General features: G+C 49.4%; 1 protein-coding gene across 3 annotated transcripts in view; it reads left to right on the top strand.

Moving 5' to 3' along the window:
* The window catches only part of LOC144149403 (serine/threonine-protein kinase VRK1-like), a 34,762-nt gene extending 16,363 nt beyond the window's left edge, over positions 1 to 18,399 (top strand). For 2 of the 3 annotated variants that reach the window (XM_077680960.1, XM_077680962.1), the window contains exons 10-16: positions 44 to 102; positions 6,005 to 6,180; positions 6,608 to 6,772; positions 7,885 to 8,158; positions 10,106 to 10,408; positions 17,062 to 17,138; positions 17,333 to 18,399. In XM_077680960.1, the coding sequence (XP_077537086.1) occupies positions 44 to 102; positions 6,005 to 6,180; positions 6,608 to 6,772; positions 7,885 to 8,158; positions 10,106 to 10,408; positions 17,062 to 17,138; positions 17,333 to 17,431 (1,153 nt within the window). In that variant the 3' untranslated portion in view covers positions 17,432 to 18,399. The remainder of the gene's footprint in view (positions 1 to 43; positions 103 to 6,004; positions 6,181 to 6,607; positions 6,773 to 7,884; positions 8,159 to 10,105; positions 10,409 to 17,061; positions 17,139 to 17,332) is intronic. The other variant, XM_077680963.1, reaches the window with a different exon arrangement.
* Positions 18,400 to 20,091: the final 1,692 nt, after the last annotated feature.

Genomic DNA, 20,091 nt, shown 5'->3' with positions numbered 1-20,091 from the left:
CCACGGTGTGTGGTTGATGTGGGCTATCTCTTCTGTCTTGCAGATTCATGGACAACATCCCTCTGCTTATGACCAAGTGCTTCCCTCATGGAGATGTGCCATGTGAGTGCTCATCTGCCACTGGCTGTACTCCTTGGAGGTCCCCGCACGGGGCACCTTGAGCAATCTTGGTGACGGTACTGGCGATACCGCGGACCCCGAGCCCCCAAACATAAGCTGGATCCAACCGTGGCGATGTGTTTATAGGTGGAGGGTTAGAAACCACGAACGGTGGCCGTCGGAGCCCAGGTCAAGCTCCGGCGGATGGGCTCCCTGTCTGTTTACCAGGCAGGGAGCTCCGGGACCTCTCAGGCTATCAGGGTAAGGTTTGAGAAGAAAGAACCCCCGTCCCCTGCTTCTATACTATGATGTATGGCATTCTCTAAACCCCCCCCCCAAACGTGATCGGTCCCTGAAAAGGGGCCGCACCGAAGTATCTTTTCCTTTATTGCCATCTTTGACATTTCCTGAACCAGATAATTTTTCTCGATTTCTTGTCATGGAATCCATCAATCCAACCCACCCTCTTGCATCTCAGTCAGTCTTCTTGATTGCCAAGTATCTTGAAGCCATAGTAGGAAAATCGTATAAATGCAAAAAACAAAGGTCTGGTGAACTCTTAATTGAAATAAATGACAAGCAGCAGTCTGCAAAGCTTCTTGCTCAGACTAGACTGGCGGATCTCGACATCCGGGTCACACCCCATCGGAGCCTCAACAGCTCGCAGGGTGTGATATCCGAGACAGACCTCCTGAACGAAACGGATGCGGATCTCCTTGCCGGCTTGAAGGATCAGGGCGTCACTGCCGTGAGACGCATCACTATCCGCAGAGACGACAGGGAGATTCCGACCAAACACATTATCTTGACTTTCGACCGCGCAGTTCTTCCACAATACATAAACGCAGGTTTCATCCGTTGCTCCATCCGTCCCTACATCCCGAACCCGCGGCGCTGTTTTAAGTGCCAGAGGTTCGGGCACGGTACGAACTCTTGCCGTGGCCGAACGACGTGTGCAAAATGCGCGGCGCACGACCATCCGAGCGAGAACTGCCCATCCGAAACTCTCACTTGTGTAAACTGCGGGGGGCCGCATGCAGCGTACTCCCGCAAGTGTGAAAAATTCCAAATAGAAAAAAAGATAATTAACATCAAGGTCACGGAGAACATCACCTTCCCAGAGGCGCGAAAGAGGTTCGCCTCTTTCCCTCTGGGGAGGTACGCAGACGCGGCTCGCCGGGGGGCGGAGCGGCGTCTGGTTTCCACAGGGACCCAGTTCAGCGAGTCTGACCTGGTCCCGCCCCCGCCTCCCGCTGGGTTGCCTCACGCAGCCCAACCCGGCACCACGCCGCTTGCTGAGGCAGCAGCGGTTGTGGTGCAAACCACTTCTGTCGGGACCGGTGCCGCTCCCGCCTCTGTCTCCCCGTCCTCCAGTCCGTTGGAGGGTACCGAGGTGATGGACACCACGGGCCCCGCACCGGCTCCCACTGTCACCGCACCGCCCGTGCCACCCCTGGTGCCCCGGACGCCCTCGGCGGTGGCGGCTCAAACGAAGGGCTCCCGAGGGGGGGCCAAGTCCGGGGGGCCCAGTCCGTCGGGCACCCCTCGGACATCCGACGACGAGATGGATGTCGGGCCCTTCCTGCCTGCAACGCAGCGCAGGGAGTGGCCACCGACTTCCAAGCCTACAGACAGGCCTAAAAAGCCTAACCCCAGAGTAACAGCCCCGAAAGACGACACATGAACACAAACACACTCCATTCATTCTTAAACCTAAATAATGGGAACAGAAAACATCATCCAATGGAACTGCAGAGGCCTCCTTAAAAATCTTGACGATGTGTAAGAGATTCTGCATGCCAGTCAGCCAAGTATCATGTGTCTCCAGGAAACCCACCTCAATTCTAAGCACACAAATTTCTTAAATAGGTACATGGTATTCAGAAAGGACAGGGTTGGCTGCACACACTCTTCAGGAGGTGTGGCAATTGTCGCCCGGAAATCCTTAGCCTGCCACCCTGTCACTCTGAACACTGTCCTTGAGGCTGTAGCAATCCGTACGATAATATTTAATAGGTTAATAACGGTATGCTCCATTTACATCTCTCCTGATTTTGCACTTCTGAGCTCTGACTTCGAGGCGCTGGTCGACCAGCTGCCCGAACCATACATCATAACAGCCGACCTTAATGCACACAACTCTCTTTGGGGCTCCTCTAGAACGGATGCCCGAGGTCGCCTGATAGAGAAGTTTCTTACATCCTCCGGAGCATGCCTTTTCAAAAAAAAACAGCCTACATACCATAACTTAGGACACAATACATACTCGCATCTTGACTTGGCTATTGGTTCCGCAGTTCTCTTTCCATGCCTTGAGTGGGGTGTGGGCACGGACCCATATGGTAGTGACCATTTCCCCACTTCATTAACGTATATAGGTATAGGCCCGAGCAGTCCATCTTCCCATAAAAGGTTTAATGAATCAAAAGCAAACTGGAGCAGATTCACAGAAACATCTAAACTGCACCACACAACCATAAAACACCTACACGTGGAGGAAGCAGCCCAACTCGTCACGGCGCACATAGTCGACGCCGCCGAAAAGTCCATGCCCCAGGCCTCCAGTGCGTCCCGCAACCCAAGGAGGCCCTGGTGGAACGAGGACTGCAGGCGGGCGCGAGAGGCCCAGAACAAGGCGTGGGGTGTCCTTCGCCGGTACCCCACGTCAGATAACCTAATTTCTTTTAAACGGGCAAAGGCTTTGGGTAAGCGAGTGCGTCGTGAGGCGAAAAGGGAGAGTTGGCGCACCTTCCTCACTTCCATCAACTCATACACTGACGCACACAAAGTCTGGACACGAATACGAAAACTAAAAGGACAACAGACACACAGCCTGCCCCTGGTTAGTACAACAGGGGACACACTGGAAGACCAGGCTAACACACTTGCACAACACTTCCAACACGTGTCCAGTTCAGCACAATACACAAACACTTTCATGAAACACAAAACATCTGTAGAAAAGAAGTCCCTGCGTGATAACAACAAGTCGCACACTTCTTACAATTCTCCTTTTTCTATTCATGAGCTGAAGGTTGCTCTGAGCACATGTAAGCCTTCAGCTCCAGGTGCAGACAAAATCACATACACCATGATACAACACCTACACCCAGACACTCTGGAAACACTCCTACATCTATACAACAACATATGGCTTTCGGGGCACTTTCCTCGCTTTTGGAGGGAGGCCATAGTAGTGGCTTTCCTGAAGGAAGGAAAGGACCCTTCCTCTCCTGCTAGCTATCGGCCCATCGCCCTCACAAGCTGCCTGTGCAAGCTCCTCGAGAAGATGATAAACAGGAGACTCGTGTACTTTCTTGAGTACAATGGTCTTCTCGAGGGCTGCCAGGCAGGCTTCAGGGCGGGGCGGTCCACGAACGACCAACTCGTTGCGCTCGAGTCTTATATAAAGGATGCTTTCCTCCACAAACAATATTGTATGACGGTATTCTTTGATCTGGAAAAAGCGTACGATACCGCGTGGCGGTACGGCATCCTAAGCGACCTCAAGTCCTTCGGCATGTCAGGTAACATGATAAACACACTTGCCAGCTACTTGTCTCAAAGAACCTTTCGTGTGCGAGTTGGAACTGCACTCTCTAGGGTTCATGTGCAGGAAAATGGAGTGCCACAAGGTGGAGTTTTAAGTTGCACCCTTTTTATTGTGAAAATGAATTCCCTTAGGAAGGCACTGCCACCGTCGATTTCCTGTTCAGTCTATGTAGACGACATTCAACTCTCCTTTAAATCCTGTAACTTGTCTGTCTGTGAGCGCCAGGTCCAGCTTGGTGTTAACAAGCTAGCTGGCTGGGCAGATGGCAATGGTTTTAAATTTAATCCCGGGAAGTGCACTTGTATTTTGTTTTCCAAGAGGCGTGGTATCCGGCCGGATCCAGACCTTCAACTCCACGGTGTCTCTATTCCTGTAAAAAAGGAACACAAGTTCTTGGGTATTATCTTTGATGAAAAGCTGACATTCATCCCACACATAAAACAACTAAAACATAAATGCTTAAAAACAATGAATATCCTGAAGGTTCTGTCGCACATCTCTTTTGGTGCTGACAAACAACTTCTCTTACGTGTTTTTACCAGCTTGATAGGTTCACGATTGGACTATGGTAGCGTTGTTTATGGGTCAGCAAGTAAAACATCCCTCAAAATGCTGGACCCAGTGCTCCATCTCGGGCTCCGCCTGGCGTGTGGCGCCTTCCGCACTAGCCCGGTCGAAAGCCTCTATGTGGAGTGCAACAAATGGAACCTACAACGTCAGCGAGCTCACACAGATCTCCTTTATGCTTTTAAAATTTCATCCATGCCTCACCATCCTTTTAAATCAGTTTTTCATGATACGTCCATGACTGAACTCATTTTAAATCGACCATCGATCTCTGCGCCTTTCTCTTACAGAGTTAGAGAGGAGGCGTCAGAGCTTGCTGTCTCCTTTTTAGACACCATCCAAAGTTCTCTAACGGATTTTATAGCACCATGGCATCTCCGCCCTGTATCATGCGACACATCTTTTACGCATCTAGATAAAAAGCGAGCTCCCACATGTGCAATTCTGCAGCATTTCTTGTATTTGCAGCAGAAGTATGAGTGCTCTGAATTTTATACGGACGCTTCTAGATCTGCCACCTCTGTGTCCTGCGCGGCGCATGGGCCCGGCCTTAGTGTCACTCGAACTCTGAATAGTCATACTAGTGTCTTTACGGCAGAGGCTTACGGTGTACTTCTTGTTGTCAATCATATACTTCAAAGTCACATCCCACAATCCATTATATATACAGACTCCCTCAGTGTCGTGCGGGCGTTGTCGTCAACAAAATCTTCGAAAAATCACGTTGTAAATCTAATAGTCAAGGGTATTATGTCGGTGTATGTACGCAAATTTGAACTGGTTCTTTGCTGGGTCCCTGGCCACTGTGGTATTGCCGGGAACGAAGCAGCGGACCGAATGGCTGCTGTTGCTACACTCTCGAATACAGTAGACATAACCACATTACCCTACACCGACGTGAAACCACACATCAGACAACAACTTCGCAAAACATGGCAAGCACACTGGAGTGAACAAACAGACAACAAGTTACACGTAATAAAACCTCAATTGGGACCATACACCACCGACACACGCAATAGATACTCTGAAGTCACCTTGGCCAGATTACGGATAGGGCACACCCATGCAACGCACTCGTATCTGCTGACGGGATCTTCTAGACCCCAGTGCAGCAGGTGCGGAGAGGCCCTATCCGTAGTGCACATACTACTCACATGCAAGGCACTTCACACAACACGACACAAACACTTCAGAGAACTCTACAGACAACATATCCCACTACATCCATCGCAGTTTCTAGGTGACGAAGCCATTGTTTCTGTTAAACGTGTGTTTGAGTATTTGTCAGACGTTAAGTTTTTAAACCTCATTTCCTATCACGCATAATCAAATCTGGCCCTATACACCAGCCATCACCATTATCTGTAACTGATTTTACTATGTTCGGTTGACTTTTTTTTTTTTTTTTTGTAACCACTTCACTTCATTAAATAAACTTTCCTCTGGCGCTCTTTGCCCTTAGTCGGCCTTGCGCCATAAAAAACCCAACCATCATCATCATTACTCCTTGGAGGTGTGGGGTAGATAACTCCACGGTGTCCCTTTATCTTCTCAGCTGCTTGTTTATATGTGGCAATGCCTTTCATTGCTTGTCTTAAATTTTGGTAAGCAATGATAGGAAGACCGTCAGTTTGTCCTTGGCCATTGCCCCTGCACCATTAAAGGACAAAGTACAACTGCTGTCTCCAAGACGGAACACGTTCCTTGCGGGCAGCTTTTTCTTCCTCGTGCACGCGTTGGCGGCAAAATGTTCTCTCGCCGAAGGAACACTCGCATGTGCAGCCGGCATCCAGGAGTTCCTGCGGTACGTGGCCTCGATGAAGTTTGAGGACACTCCGGACTACAAGCGGCTACGCAGGATCCTGGAGCAGGGCATCCAGGCGGCCGGCTTGAAGGCCGATGGCCGGCTGCAGTTCACGCCTCCAAAGGTCTCGCGCCGAAACTCCTTCTCGCCCAAGGCAAGTGCTTACGTGGCGCCCAGTGCATTCCCCCCTCACCTCGCAGGCCCCAAGCGTACTTGGAGCCGTAGAAATTGCTGCTGGTGGTGGGCATGAACCTCGTCTGCAGGAATGTCATCTTGAGGTGTTAAAAGGAGGTACCCTCCATTTGCAGTGGTAACAAAGTCGTGGCACTTGGCATTGGCCAAATTGCAAATAACGTGCAGCACGAAATGATGGCACGCAAATTTTGGAAACGTGCAGCAACTCGGTGCACCTGCCACTTTGATTGACCTCTAGGCGAAATGTCGTAGGGAAAAGTGCACCCAGGCTGCGCTTGTGGATAAGATGAGGTTTGCTGGTGCCGGTGTTGTTGGTAGCCAGTCTTCTTGCCCCTGTGGAGGTAAAAGTCATGTAGCAGCCACACTTTCCGTTGTCCCCCGTGCAGAAGAAGCCAGCAGAAGACCCCGTCTTGGCCGAGGACAGCATGGAGGAGAGCGGCGAGGAGAACCACGTCCCCGAGAAGGTGGCCGCCGGAGCCGGGAGGGCCCGCGTGGCAGCGGTGCGGAGAACCAACCGCCGGTCGCCCGCCGCAGACAAGCCGCCCGCCGAGGTGGGTCACTGGCTGTTATGTGACTCGTGTCTCGTGTTTGCAGTGATGATGAATTAGGACGTTGGAAATCCACGATTTTGTGGGTTTTAATTACTTGGTACAACAATTTTAATGGAATGAAGGGGTCCAGAAAGAGTCGTTTGGGGAACTATTGTGTGTTATCTCTTGTAGGCAACGAATTGGAATTCTAAATCCTTTGGTGTAGCAGAGCTTAGTATAGTGGGGTTACGCCGTAGCAGATACAGCTGTAATCAATCCACCCAGTGGCCGTGATGGGCTGCAGATGCCTGAAGAAAAGCAACGGCAGGCAGTGGAGCCTCGGAGGTACATTCCCATCCCCACTGTGCAGGTAGAACTTCCTCAGTACGCTTTGTAGGGATAGGCTGCATTAAATGAGAGTACAGACAAGGGCCTACGATGTCCTGGGGATACGGCAGTAGTTTTTGTTTAGGAGATCATAACTTGGTCATTGTAATTTGAAGCCCCTCGGAACATTAACCCTTGTGACCCTGGTGGTGTCATTTGGCAACACTGCACAAAATACCCTCAAACTCATGAGAACAAAAGCAAAACTGTCAGTTTTTCGGGCAAGACTTCTTCAACCACATCTCTTGTGATAACAATCACCATTGTTTTGTTTTCAAAGAGCTGGATGCCATGAAAAAGAAAAGGCTTTTTATATAGGACATGGTATGAAGACAGGGCAGGTGAGGAAACTAAAATCATGGTTTAACAAAATGTTTGTAAACACTGGCAATGCCAGGTTTTTCTTTCTTTTGTAAGCTGAGGGTGTGTTTAGCTTTTAGAAAAAAAATTTTCTACTCAAAGAAATTTTTATTGTCGAAAGACGTAATTAATTGCCATGCCGGTAAATAAATGAATACTTGGGCTACAACCTCAATTCATCATTTCTATGCTTCTGAGGTCCAGAACTGTACAAAAACATCCAGAAAGAGAAACTTTGCTTGCAGTTATAAATTTCATAGCTGAAATGGTTAAACTTTTGGGGGATAATCTTTTTTGAAGTTAATCTTTTGAAGCTGAAAGGGTTAATCTTTTGTCTCTGTTGCAAGCTCCCCTGTGGTTGCCATTGTATGCGTAACTCTGTGCAGAAGAAGCCCATGGAGGAGGTCGTTCTGGTCGAGCAGAGTGCGGGGGAGAGCAGCAGCGACGAGGGCAGCAGCGTCCCCGAGAAGGTGGCGGCGGCGGCCAAGGGTGGCAGGCGCCGGGTGGCGGCGGTGCGCAAGAACAGCCGCCGCTCGCCGCCCGCCCTTCCTGACAAGCCGTCCCCGGAGATCGACGGCCTGCTGGCGCTGGACTCTGAGCCCAAGCCGGCCAGGAAGCGGGCCGCCTCGGCCCTGTCCACGGCCCGCACCAGCTCCCGAGGTCAGCGCACAGGTTTTTGCAGCGGAGCTGTCATGCACCAGTTTCTAGAAGATGGATGCCTGCGTAGACGGAGTGTGTAGACCGAAAAACTTGGTGGTCGTGATACCGCTCAGGGTAGCTATGCTGTACCCTCGCCACTCACCACCTGTGCGTCGTCAGAGCTGTGGCATTGTCTCTCTACGTACCACTAGCATGGCATCCATAGATTGCACCATAGCCAAGTCTGCACACAAACTAAATGCTCAACTGCAGTAGAATCTCGATGATACAAATCTCGTGGTACCACGAAAAATATTTGTATCATCCGAAGTTCGCATGAACCAACACAGACCAAGAAATTGAGCTCTAAAGAAAGTTTTTGCTTGTTTCTTTTCTTGCTTTTGTGTGAAGAAAACCGTTACTTTTTTATTTTTTTAGCCTTCATGTCGCCCACCAGTCCCTTCTGGAGCGCGTAAAACTTAGCACGCGTCTCCTCACTCGCAGTGCCCAAGCTCACTACACGCTGCAACAGTGAGGGTGTGAACCGCATGGTGCATTTTCCCCCGCAGTTCGTGCACGTTGACAGTTTCGCGCCCGCGGCGGCTTCTGCCTCGGTCAGAAAATGACTTGCAACACAAGTGGCAGTGGGAGGAGCCTGATGGCTTGTGCCAATGGGGAGGTGCGCACCTCGTGGCTGCAGTTTCGAAGCGCTTGAGGCAGCTAGCTGGCTCTGCCGGAGATGTTTAGGCTTACCACCCCGGCAGATATTGCATGGGTGCTTTCACTAGCTTCGCAGATGATGTTGTATAGTACTGTTTTCGCCCACATTATCAGCTCTTTTACCACACAAGCGACTCCGTGTGTGCCTTGAGTGGCGTTTTGAAGAGCGGTTACAAGCGGTCGCTCGACCGCCCCGCACCCATGCCTGCACCACATCACGGCCAAAGCTGCCGGTATGTTGCTGCAGCCGGCAGCGAGCGGAAAACACTCCATGCGGTTCACGCTAAAAGCGTGAACCGCACCAGCCTGTCTGTTCCTGGAGAGAGAGTGACAGAGGGGGGGAGGAGAGCTTGCATGTCGCTGTCGCTTGCTCACTCGGTAGTCGGGCGCCTCGCTGGCTTGTTAAAACCATCCGCTGGGCCGCGCAGGTCCGTTCACAACGGCCGAAATTTTGCCCATTGCAAACAATGCAATTTCGCCAGGTTGTCTCAGAAATTCGTATCGTCCCGAAATTTCACTGTACATATAAAACTGGAAATAGCCAGTGTGGCTGGTGATGTCACGCTCTGCATAGCTCTGCTGGTCATTCACCTTCACAGGAGGATATGGTACTGTCTTCTTTTTTTTTTTTTTTTTTTTTTTTTTTTTAATTTCGTGCAGTTTTATGTGCCAAAGCTATGCCTTGGCTGTGAGGTGTGATGTAGCGAGGGGCTCTGGAATAATTTTGACCACGTGGGGATCTTGAACATGGCACACAGGCTTTAAACGAAAGCCTTCTTAGTGGGACTGAAGGCATCCTGTCAGAAGACTAATGCATTTCCCCACAGATCGGTTGGTCGACCGAAAAAGCTCGGTCAAAGGTCTCTGGACACACTGCGCGTGCATGAAACTGGGCCCCTTTCATTGTGTCAAAACAGTTTTTGGAAAATGGCAAAAGAAGGAATGGTTCTAGGTGCGATGGTACACGCATCGATCATGATAACCTTTATGTTGTACACCACGTGTCGGTGTACATTTAGATACTTCGTAGGTGCGTTCGCTTGGTGCGCGAAAAGTGGTCGCATAGGATTGGCCTTCGTTTGCAGTTTGGTCTTTGAAGGTTCGATTGGGGACACACTTTCGGCGATGTTCGGACGCACTTTTAGCCATCTCGCGTCTCTCAACTTTCTTTGGGAAGGGGTGGTAAATTCTTCCGTTTGCAAGGCCCGTTTAAGGCCATGGCGGTGACAGTGCACCCTCTTGCTGCAGCGGACTCGTCCCGCAAGAACGGCTTCAGCGAGGACAGCAACAGCATGGGGCTGGACAACCCGACGCCGGCCATGCTGGAGGTGCTGCAGCGCAAGCAGGCCCTCTTGGCCCAGCAGCAGCAGGAGGGGCTGCTGCCCTCGGGTGGGGGCAGCGGGGGAGGAGGGGGCGGCAGCGGCCGCAAGCGCTCCAGCACCTCGCCGCCGGCCAGCTCCCCGACGTCGCCGTGGTTCAACAACGGCTTCTACCAGTCGCCCTCGCCCGTCCCCACCTGTGACCGCGGCGTGCAGGCCTCCCCAGCCAATGGTGAGCGGGTGGGAGGGGAAAGGGGGGGGGGGGGGGTTCAAACTGGCGGTCATGGTCAGGAAAGAGCACTGAGAGAGAGAGAGAGAGAGAGAGAGAGAGAGAGAGAGAGAGAGAGAGAGAGAGAGAGAGAGAGAGTTATATACTTATATATGCAAGAGGGAAATCTAACGCCGGTGTCTGGACAAAGGCAAGTTGCACTTGTCCTTGTTATGGGTCAGGAAGAGGTTAATAATACAGTCGGCATCCAATTTCTCAGACCCCCAAAGGACCGCGAAAACGAGGCATTCTTGAAAAATGAATGCATGCGAAGACGCACCTTTTTATGGGTATTTTTCAGATTGAGAGGGTCAAGGTCGGAGTACTGGGATTGTGCTGCAATTACGCCAACACATCGTTTAGGTGGCATATCCATGTATAAAAACAAAAAAAAAATCTGTTTGGCCGGCACTACCTCGTGCGGCGAAGTCAACACCTTGGCACAAAAAAAGTCACTTATTTCCTTTTGCACGGCATTCCGCTTCCCCACGATGATATTGGCCTCAATTTCAGCCAACGTCGTATTGTCACTGTACACTGATGGCAGTGTCATCAGTGCTCGCGTGAACTCCAAGCTCGTCGGCTGTGTAGGCGCTGACTCTTCGTTATCGGTGTCAGAGTCGTCGGAATCCTCCGTAGCTTGACAGACGATTACGTCATCGGACAATTCTGCACAGAGCACGGGGTCTTTATCAGTGTCGGCAAAGCCTTCAAAGGTTGTCCCGGCTGGAATCAAAACGGCAGCAGCGCGCAGCTCGTCGACGACAATGTCCGCGGGTAGAAGTAGATCACACATGCTGCCCTCTGCAGGCGAGCTGGCCGTCTCGGTGTCGAGTGTGAAGCCTGCGTGGCGAAAACAGTTCCAAAGGGTCTGTTGCATTACCACCTTCCATGTGTCTGCAAGTATGTCGACGGCAGACGTCAGATGATTGGCGTAGCTTGTCCCGCTGTCAGCACACAGCACCATGCGGCTAAGCACATGTGATTTGTACGAATGCTTCAAGTTGCTAGTCACGCCTTTTCCATCTTCTGCAGGATTGCTGTGGTGTTCGGCAAGAGATGTTCTATCTGTATGGCCTTTAGGTCCTTGATGTGGCCATGCGCAGCGCACTTATCCATGAACGGCAGAACTTATCGTTTTTGCCGCTCTGAACTTTCTATCCAGCTTGCTCACGTGTCCTTTGAATAACTGGCGCGTTGCCCACGCCTTGAACGCCTTGTACCGAACAGGTAGGGTGACTGCCCCCTTGAAACATCTTGGATGTTTGGACTTCCCTATGACAAGAAACGGAAGTGATGCCCGTCATGTCGCTGCTGACGAGAACAGTGCTCTTTGCTGTGCTTGCCGCGGTGGCAGGGTTCACCAGCAAATGCAAGCGTTTTCTCTGGCAGCAGCTTGTAGAAAAGCCCAGTTTCATCGAGTTGAAAATATTCTCAGGAGGGAACTACTGACGCAGTCTTCAGCTTTCCCTTCCGATACTCTGTGCGGCTACGGAATCGTCGGCGGCGGCGCTTTCCCCGCACATCTTCTTAAACTTCAAATCATTTCGGTTCTTTCAATTGCGAAGCCAACCATCGCTGAACTTGAAGTCTTCACGTTCATTCGAAGAGCGAAAACCTCTGCCCTCTGCTTCAGGATGCCGCCTGACACTGGGATTTTCTTGGCGATCATGGCATTCAGCCACACGAGGAGGGCTTCCTCAAGCTTCGGGTAAACACCCTGACTGCATCCTTCTTTCCAGCCCCGGTTGATTTCGCAGGTTTTGCAGCCACTTCCGAGATCTTTGTCTTCTTTCTCACGAAGTCCGAAACAGTTTGCTTGGAAACTCCGAACTCCCTCCCCACCTCTGCCTGTGACCGGCCACTTTGAACTTGTCTGGTGATGGCAGCTTTCTTTTCCATCGTGAGCCTATGAGAGGGGTTTGCATGCTTTGAAGGCGTGGGCGATGACGACGAAGGCGCAGTCAGCGCCGTAGCTGTTAACGATGAATCCGCCTGATGAGATGAAAAGCACAGCAGTACTCCAGCACCCAATCTAATATAAAGCTGAGTCAACACGTGAACGACGTGAATGAGCACAAAATAGGCATGGCTGGTTTGGCTAAGCTACGGCTCGCAACGGATTGGTGTGTGCTAGATTGCGGTTTCGAGGGTATAGTAGCCGCAGCGCAGGGCGAGGGTGGTGGGTTTGATGCCGACTTTGTGTCTGCGGTCGGCGGTAAAAGAGTCCTGAAAATTTATATATTGACCCTATGGGGAACTTAACGGTGCCCCGAATGAGTCCGAAAATCGGGCATGTCCAGAATTTTGGGCGTCTGAGAAATGGGACGTCGGCTGTATTGTAAAACATTATTCAGAGTTGTTGTATTAATAAAAAGTGGCACTGCAAAAGATTTATTTGTCAGGGATTATTTAGAAGCTGCGCCCCAGTCGAACAAGAAGAAAAATGTTTCCCCTTTTTGATAGTTTCGGCTTCAGGACGGAAAGAAGCTGAGGGGCTCGCCAGGCCATGTGGGAGAGGAACCTGGCTAGCTGCTACGGCGGCTAGCACGTTATTGCAGTGACAGATTTTCCTCGAGCATATGTTAGTGTGGAGCTCTGTGCTACACGGGTCCGCTAGTAGCCCCAAGTGTCGGTCTTGGGTAGCTTTTGAAGGTGGCTCTGCTTGCACTGCCTGGTTGCTAGACAGTGACCATAAGTTTGACCACATGCACATTCTGTTTCTCCCTCTCTTGAGATACGTATTGCTGGTAATGTAGGGGATCGATCTCCTTTTGGGCTGCGAACGTTGCAAAGCTGCTGCTGTTGCAGTTTGAATGGTGCAAAGGCTTCTTGCAAACGCCAGGGAGTCGTAAACTGGGCAAGCTCCCAGTTTATGACTGGTTTGAGTGCTTGTGGAGGTAGCAATTTTTTTGCCTTTCTTGGCTGGATCTAGCCCTTGAGGCTGGGCAGGCGTTCGTGTTTAGTGGAGCACAAACTGACACGTTCTTTACCGAATCCCCCGCTCTCCTGACGTCCTCCGGTTGACTGTGGACCAGAGTCCACTTGTGTGCTTGCCTCCCTGTCCTGACTTGCCATGAGAGCTGACGGGCCGGTGGCCGTGCATACTTTGCCCTTTGCTTTTGATGCAAAGCACAAGAAATGACTTCCTGCGTGCCGAAAATTGCAGCTCGCAGTGTCTCGGTTGACATCGCAGCTGAGGAATAGGGCTACTCTTGGCTTTCTTCGTGTGCCCACTAGACTTTGGGAACTTGTCTTGGGCAGTTGGTTCCGTCCAGGTGCATCGGGCCTGTGGGCTGTTGTTTTCCACGTGGCTCAGTTGGCAGCAAGCAGCATTTTGTAACGCTTCCTCGAATCCACCGGTCATGGTTGGGGAAACTCCACTGCAGCTCGTTGTCTTGAGTACCGCCGATGAAGCAGTCGCAAATGAATGAATTTATTAGATATGAAAACAAAGGGATCTGCGGTGGTTTTCTTTTGTGTGTTCACCCTTGTCGGGGGAGGACGAGTTCTGTTCTGTTACTGGTGGCCTCGGTGTGAGGTTGTCTGTGAGCTCTGGCACTAAGGGAACAACCACATACGTAGCCGGTCCACATGGACTGCACAATGCCACTCTCTGGCACTCTGATTCGCCGTGCTGTTCCTTGAAACTCCCAACACATTCGTGCGGCTTAGGGAACACCTTTTTAAAAATGTGGCCCAACTGGAGCACTGCATTTTGTCACCCTACTGCCAAGCGGTTGCTGGTTGCTACTGCTAATATCGTGGGATTCGAGACCTTGCCACCAGTCGTTTTGCGTGGGTGGAATAGCAAATTCCACCTTGCATGGTTCAGCCTGTGACTGTGGAAGCCTTTGTGTTTGCCGTCACGGTCACAATGGCAGGGCCAGGATTCACGCACTGTGCTGGAGAATTTGCAGCACAATTCTAGTGTCTAGTGTAATAATTACCGGCTAAATATGTTCGTAGTAGAGATAGAGAACGCATGAAACCAAAGCTGCCCCACCATGGCTCATAGCAACTAGGCATGTGTAGCGGCTTGTGTATCCAGAGTTCCGAAGGTCAGCAATCACTCTGAAACGTGCACATTGTGGGATGTCACTGCTGCCATAGCGGCATTATGCAACCACGAATCACTTTGAATCGCATCACTTCCATCTCGCTATTTTTTAGCCATTTAACCATTTATTAAGGGGGGAGGTGGGGATCGGAGCTAACTTTTTTATTTTTTGACATAGAGTAATGAAATTTGGTAGGTGCATTGAAAAACACTTCAAATGGTGAAATTTGAAATTTCAGGATGATACCTTCAGTAGTTTTTGTGTTACAGAGGTGCACATGTTGCCCGCTCGTGGAAAGCCTAGCAAGGTATTGACATATGGTAGGAAGTTCAGAATACTTTTCAATTGTAGTCACAAGAACACTACAGGGTATGACATTCTTCGAATTTTTTTTACACCCTTCATTTTTTTTACAGAGAACATTATTTTCACCTGTACCCAGTAGTATACAGCTGACTCAGCCGTAAATGTCACATAAAAAAATAACTAGGCCCTAAAATGAAAATCCGAGAATGTCATACCCTGCAGAACTCCTCAAGGATCGAAATAAAAGAGACAGTGTCAAAATCCACCCAGTGGTTGCCATGTTATCCTTTCCACGAGCAAGGAAGAACTCGTAAAATGCACTTTTGAGAAAATGGCTCTTAAAGTTTACAAAGACTTCACGGTTTTTTAAACTGCACCAGCAGCATAGTCCTTGCTGTCCTTGCTGTCCTTGCTTGGGGACAACCTCAAAGACCCTTGCCCTTTGATTTGGTGCATCTGGGAGGCCTTCCTGGCCAATTGAAGGTTTTCATGTGCAGGCCTTCAGATGGCAGAAGCATCAGTTTTACACCTAGTGTACCACACAGTTCACTATGGGCTCCTAGGGTACCTATACTTTACTTGGTGTATGCCTAATGCATAGCTGTCTCCAAAATGAAGAGTAAGGCATGGTTTCGTTTTATATGAATGTGCCAGCAGACTTCCAGCAGATATCTGGGTGTCATAACCTTGCTGAAGCTACAGCTTAGTACATGAGGGTGTTCAGTGTCAAAAAGTTATATCTGGGCATCACAAACATAAGATGAGCTATTTGAAAGCAAAATATAGTTCTTTTATACAATTACAACATTGATTATTATTAGCATACCATGCTCTTCACCTTCAGGCGAATCAATCATTGCAAAATAGACAACAGAATTGCAAACATTGCAAAAATAGAAAACCAATCAAAATATCGAAGTGTAAAACGCTGCAGCCTAACGGCGTCTTTTCTAATTTATTTAACACTGAAAATATAATTTTGTAATCTCCGACTTTGTTGTACAAACTAGTTTAGAGCCACGGCAAAAGTTTCTCAAATAAGCTGAGTTCATTGCACCCCCCCTCTCTTACAATCGTTCTCCTACGCGCACGTTCCCCACAATCGTAATTTAGGTAACCTTGCTGTGGTTGGCCACTTCGTTTTTCCCATTAAATTTCACTTCGCGTACATCGATTATTATTACTCGCGTGCAATAGCAACCGATCCCGCTATCGGCCGCTGCCCGAACACGTCGTGCCAATGCAGCGCGCGCCGCAACTTCTGGCGAGTCGGTCATTCCATTCTCGAAGCTCGCGAGCTCGTTGTGAAACACAGCAATAACTCAGCGTTTTATAACATCGCAGTGCTCGCAATGCGTCCAAAAGTTCACTTCACGAACCGCAATTGTAGACGCACGGACCGCGCTTCCCACTCAAGGACAGACCACGGCGATGTCGCGGGCACGTTTTCGATGCATCTTTCGAGCCGCGCACTTCCCTATCTGGTGCACGATCTCAAGCATTATCGCCGCAATAACAGTAATGTCACTGTTCAGTACCGCAACAGACAAAACGAGTAAACTGCAACCGAGTCGACCGGGAAACTTCGAAAACATCGGCGGAGCGCAGTCAGCGTAAAATGCGCAGCAGCGCGGCGGCCATGTTTTTGCTGTCATGGCGACGCCCAATCAGGAGAGCCGTAACAAAAAAGGAGGCCGGACAGCCAATCGCGTGTTACAATCTATCGGTTTCTTCGTTTCACTACCTTTCTCTTTCTGCCGTTTGTGCGTCTATGAGCCAGCGATGACAGAAGGAGCGACCGGGAAATGAAAGTTAAAGAGTCGGCCGATCTAACGCGACCAAGATGGCGGCGCCCGGTGGCGTCGTTCCGGAGATACAGCGCTGCGAAAATTGCCGTGTTTTCGTCATTTTGAGGAAATATTTTGCCACCTCAGCAGATATAAATATTTTTCTTTGGCACTTCGCGATCGTTTGCGGCAGGGTAATTTTGTGAACGCATAGAATATAAAACGTGCAATCCGAAAATGTGACTTCCGAAAAAACGATTTTTTGGTCACTTTTCACAATCTGATCCCCGCGTCCCCCCTTAAGTACTTGTACAAGTTGGAAAGTCGGTGGATGTATGCTTTTGCGCGAATTCTCTCTCTCGGTATAAATTACGGGTTGTAGTTTACCAAACACATGCACACTGCGAGTTCTTGTAGCACACCCTAATCTTTTCGTCTAATGTGAAAGCGTTTTCGTTCTCAGCGCAGCGAACGAGGAACGGCAACCGTGCGGCGAAGCGGCGAGCACCCCGGCTTTTGACTGGCCCTCTGACTGCCCCGGTAGAGCTTGCCCAAAGCCGCCTGCAGCTGTTCCTAAATCTTGACATTCACTTTTCGCTTCAGCACGGTTGATCTTTTACGCCTTATCCGGAGCTTTTTCTTTTTCTGTCTCTCGGCAGCGAGCAGTAGCAGAGAGCAAATAAATTGGAAGCCGTCTCGGGAATTTTATTCGTGCTGTTTTTTTTCCATTCCAGCCCCGCGGTCGCGGAGCAACAAGAGTGCGAAGCCCCCGTCTCTACGGTCGACCGCTTCCCAGACTGAGCCCTAGCTGCTGCGTCGGCTGTTCGCCGTGAGGCTGCCCGCGATGGAGGAGAGAACAGGAGGGGGAGTCAAGACGGACACTCCCGAATGCCTGCTGTGAGAGGGGGAGGAGGAGAGGGGGAGGAGTCAAAGGTCACCACCACCATCACCGAAGGCGTCGTCGACCTGTTCTTCGGACCTCCAAGTTTTACCTCGAGCCACACGGCTGGCGTGTACAGACTGACCTGCTGCCTGGTGGCACCTGCGAAGCATCCTTTAAAAAAAGCAAAAAAGGGGAGGGGGGAGTGGCATCAGTTCGGTTTTAGCTCTCGACAGAAAGAATTCCACACCATCTTCCTTCAGTCCTGCCCTTTCTTTGTTCATTGTTGTTCTTTCTTTTTTGATCGTAATTTTTTGAAATGTTTTTTAAGGTCACTGGGTAGGCTCACTTGTTTCAGCTTTGGTACGCGTACAGCTTGGGCTTGTTAAATTAAACAACCTGATCGGCGTCCAGAAGTGCAGTGAAATTTTTCTCCCGAACCGGTTGGACAGAACCGGTCCTGGTGCAGTACCGGCCGTAGGCAACCAGCACCACTGCACACGCACTGACCATCTATGGCGTGCCAGTGCCGACCTTTTTTTTCTCTCTGCATTTTTCATTTACATAGTAGCTGCTGCCTAAGCTGGCAAGAGTTGTGTTCTTAGTTTAGCCTACCTTGTGACCTTAAAAGGTAAAGCACTGTCATTATACCCACTCTCTGCCTTGTTTTGTGCTAGGTCTTCATAGGTAATTTTGCCATTTGCTCTGGGGCGTTGGGTGGTCGTGTACAAACATCTTGCCTTTAGTTGTATATAGATGTGTGGGGCATTTGGCATTTCATTGTTTCGTCAAGTACGTCATCACTTAGTCTTTTTTTATTATTATTACGCCAAGTTCTGTATTCCTTTTTTTTCCCCCTGTCTCAAACAGTTTCATTTTTTTTTTTTTTCAAGCCAATAAACCTTTTAGTAATGCTGTTTATATTTGGTGCCTGTGGTGTCTTTTTCTGGGTGGAATTTTGTTTCAGTACGATCAGAGTCCTTCAATGCTTTACTGGTCACGAAACTTCTGCGCTTGTTTCATATAGGGACCGCGGGCGCCAGTACTGGCGCCACCGCTGCACGCAGGGCATCCAGCCGCCGCGCGCGTAAAACTCTCGCTGCGTTTGGTGTCTGCGCGCTGACTAAGTGTGTTTTTTTTAGTAGTAGTTAGCGATGAATCGTCCAGTCGTGTATATCACCTGCCTTCAATGGGGATTTATTTTTTCCAAATTACTGCGAACTTCAACTGCTTCTGCGTCCTCGGGCACAAGCGCTGTGCCGTCGTGTTCACGGATTTTTAAATCTCTATGCTTCTTTTATTAAAGCAAAAGTTGTAAATACCACACATACGGTAGGTTCGTCGTCACTGACTGCTACGGGCCTGTGGATAATACAATAAAAAAAACCGAAAAAAACCAAGTACACGTCGTTCAGACAACGCTATTAATGAATCCATTGATTGCTCTGGACTGCACAGAACATTAAAAGAGATAACCCAATAGTATTGTCGTTTCGGTGAGTTGGTGCATACTTGAAAACATCTAAAAACGCTGCAGAAATGCAAACGATAAAAACACGAAGAGATATATGATGCACCGTGTGTCGTCCCGCTTCCACGCTTTGCAATCTTTGCAAAAAAAAAGGAAGCGAAAAAAGAACAATAAAACTGATTTTATCACGCAACAAAAAAATTTCAATATTGCGAAGGGAGGCAAAAAAGCGTGGTCCAGCGTACATTTTTTTTTTTTTTTTTTTTTTTTTTTTTTTTTTTTTTTTTTTTTTTTTTTGCGCTGCGATGTGTGCAGCACACGGAGGAAATAAAATACTGCCACGAAGCCAAGAACGACGCAAAGCTTTTCTGAACGAAGTTTATTAAAGCGAACTCCTGCTCTACAAAAGACGAGAATGAAATGCAAACACGACGCAAAGCTTTTCTGAACGAAGTTTATTAAAGCGACCACCTGCTCTACAAAAGACGAGAATGAAATGCAAACGTCGAAGAAGCAGTCCGCAGTGTGACGTGCACAGATGAACGTTGATAAAGTGAGTTGCGCGACGTTTGCTAAAAATATGCATGGGGAACGTTATTAATTTTAGATCCTTAGATCCATGGAAATCGAATCGAGAACATTGTCGAAGAAACAACAAATCAAGTTAGCGACTAGGTGAAACCCTTTCCATATCGAACAATATTCTCCAACGGGACGTACAACAAAAGGAGCAAACGTGCCAGAACGGTTGAAACGCCAGATAAGAAGACCGGAAGCGGCCATGTACTGTTATGAAACAACCAACACGAACCCTAAGGGATAATTCGCGGAAATATGAAGAGTAAAAGCACAAGGACGTCCCAAAGCTTTTTTTACATGCGAGCCTAGCTGAGCGCAAGGTAATAGAAGTTTGCAAACAGGCAATGAAGCACCGCTACTACTTGACTGATTGTACAAATATAGGTCCAGGATGCTCTCAAAAGGGTACATTGCTTTTTCATCCCCACACACAGTACACTGTCACACACTTATAATCGAAGCTTAAATCTCCCGTTTCTGTCTTGGAATGGCGCGCCTCCTTTTCTCACGCATCTCCCCGTCGCTCGGTAAACAGAACAAGGAAACATTTTCTGTTGTATCGT

Source organism: Haemaphysalis longicornis, unplaced genomic scaffold (genome assembly GCF_048455015.1).
Source record: "Haemaphysalis longicornis isolate Haplotype H1 unplaced genomic scaffold, Haemaphysalis longicornis Haplotype H1 scaffold_8, whole genome shotgun sequence".
Classification (NCBI taxonomy): domain Eukaryota; kingdom Metazoa; phylum Arthropoda; class Arachnida; order Ixodida; family Ixodidae; genus Haemaphysalis; species Haemaphysalis longicornis.
The sequence above is the reverse complement of the archived record's forward strand: the minus strand, read 5'-3'. Positions and strand labels throughout refer to the sequence as shown.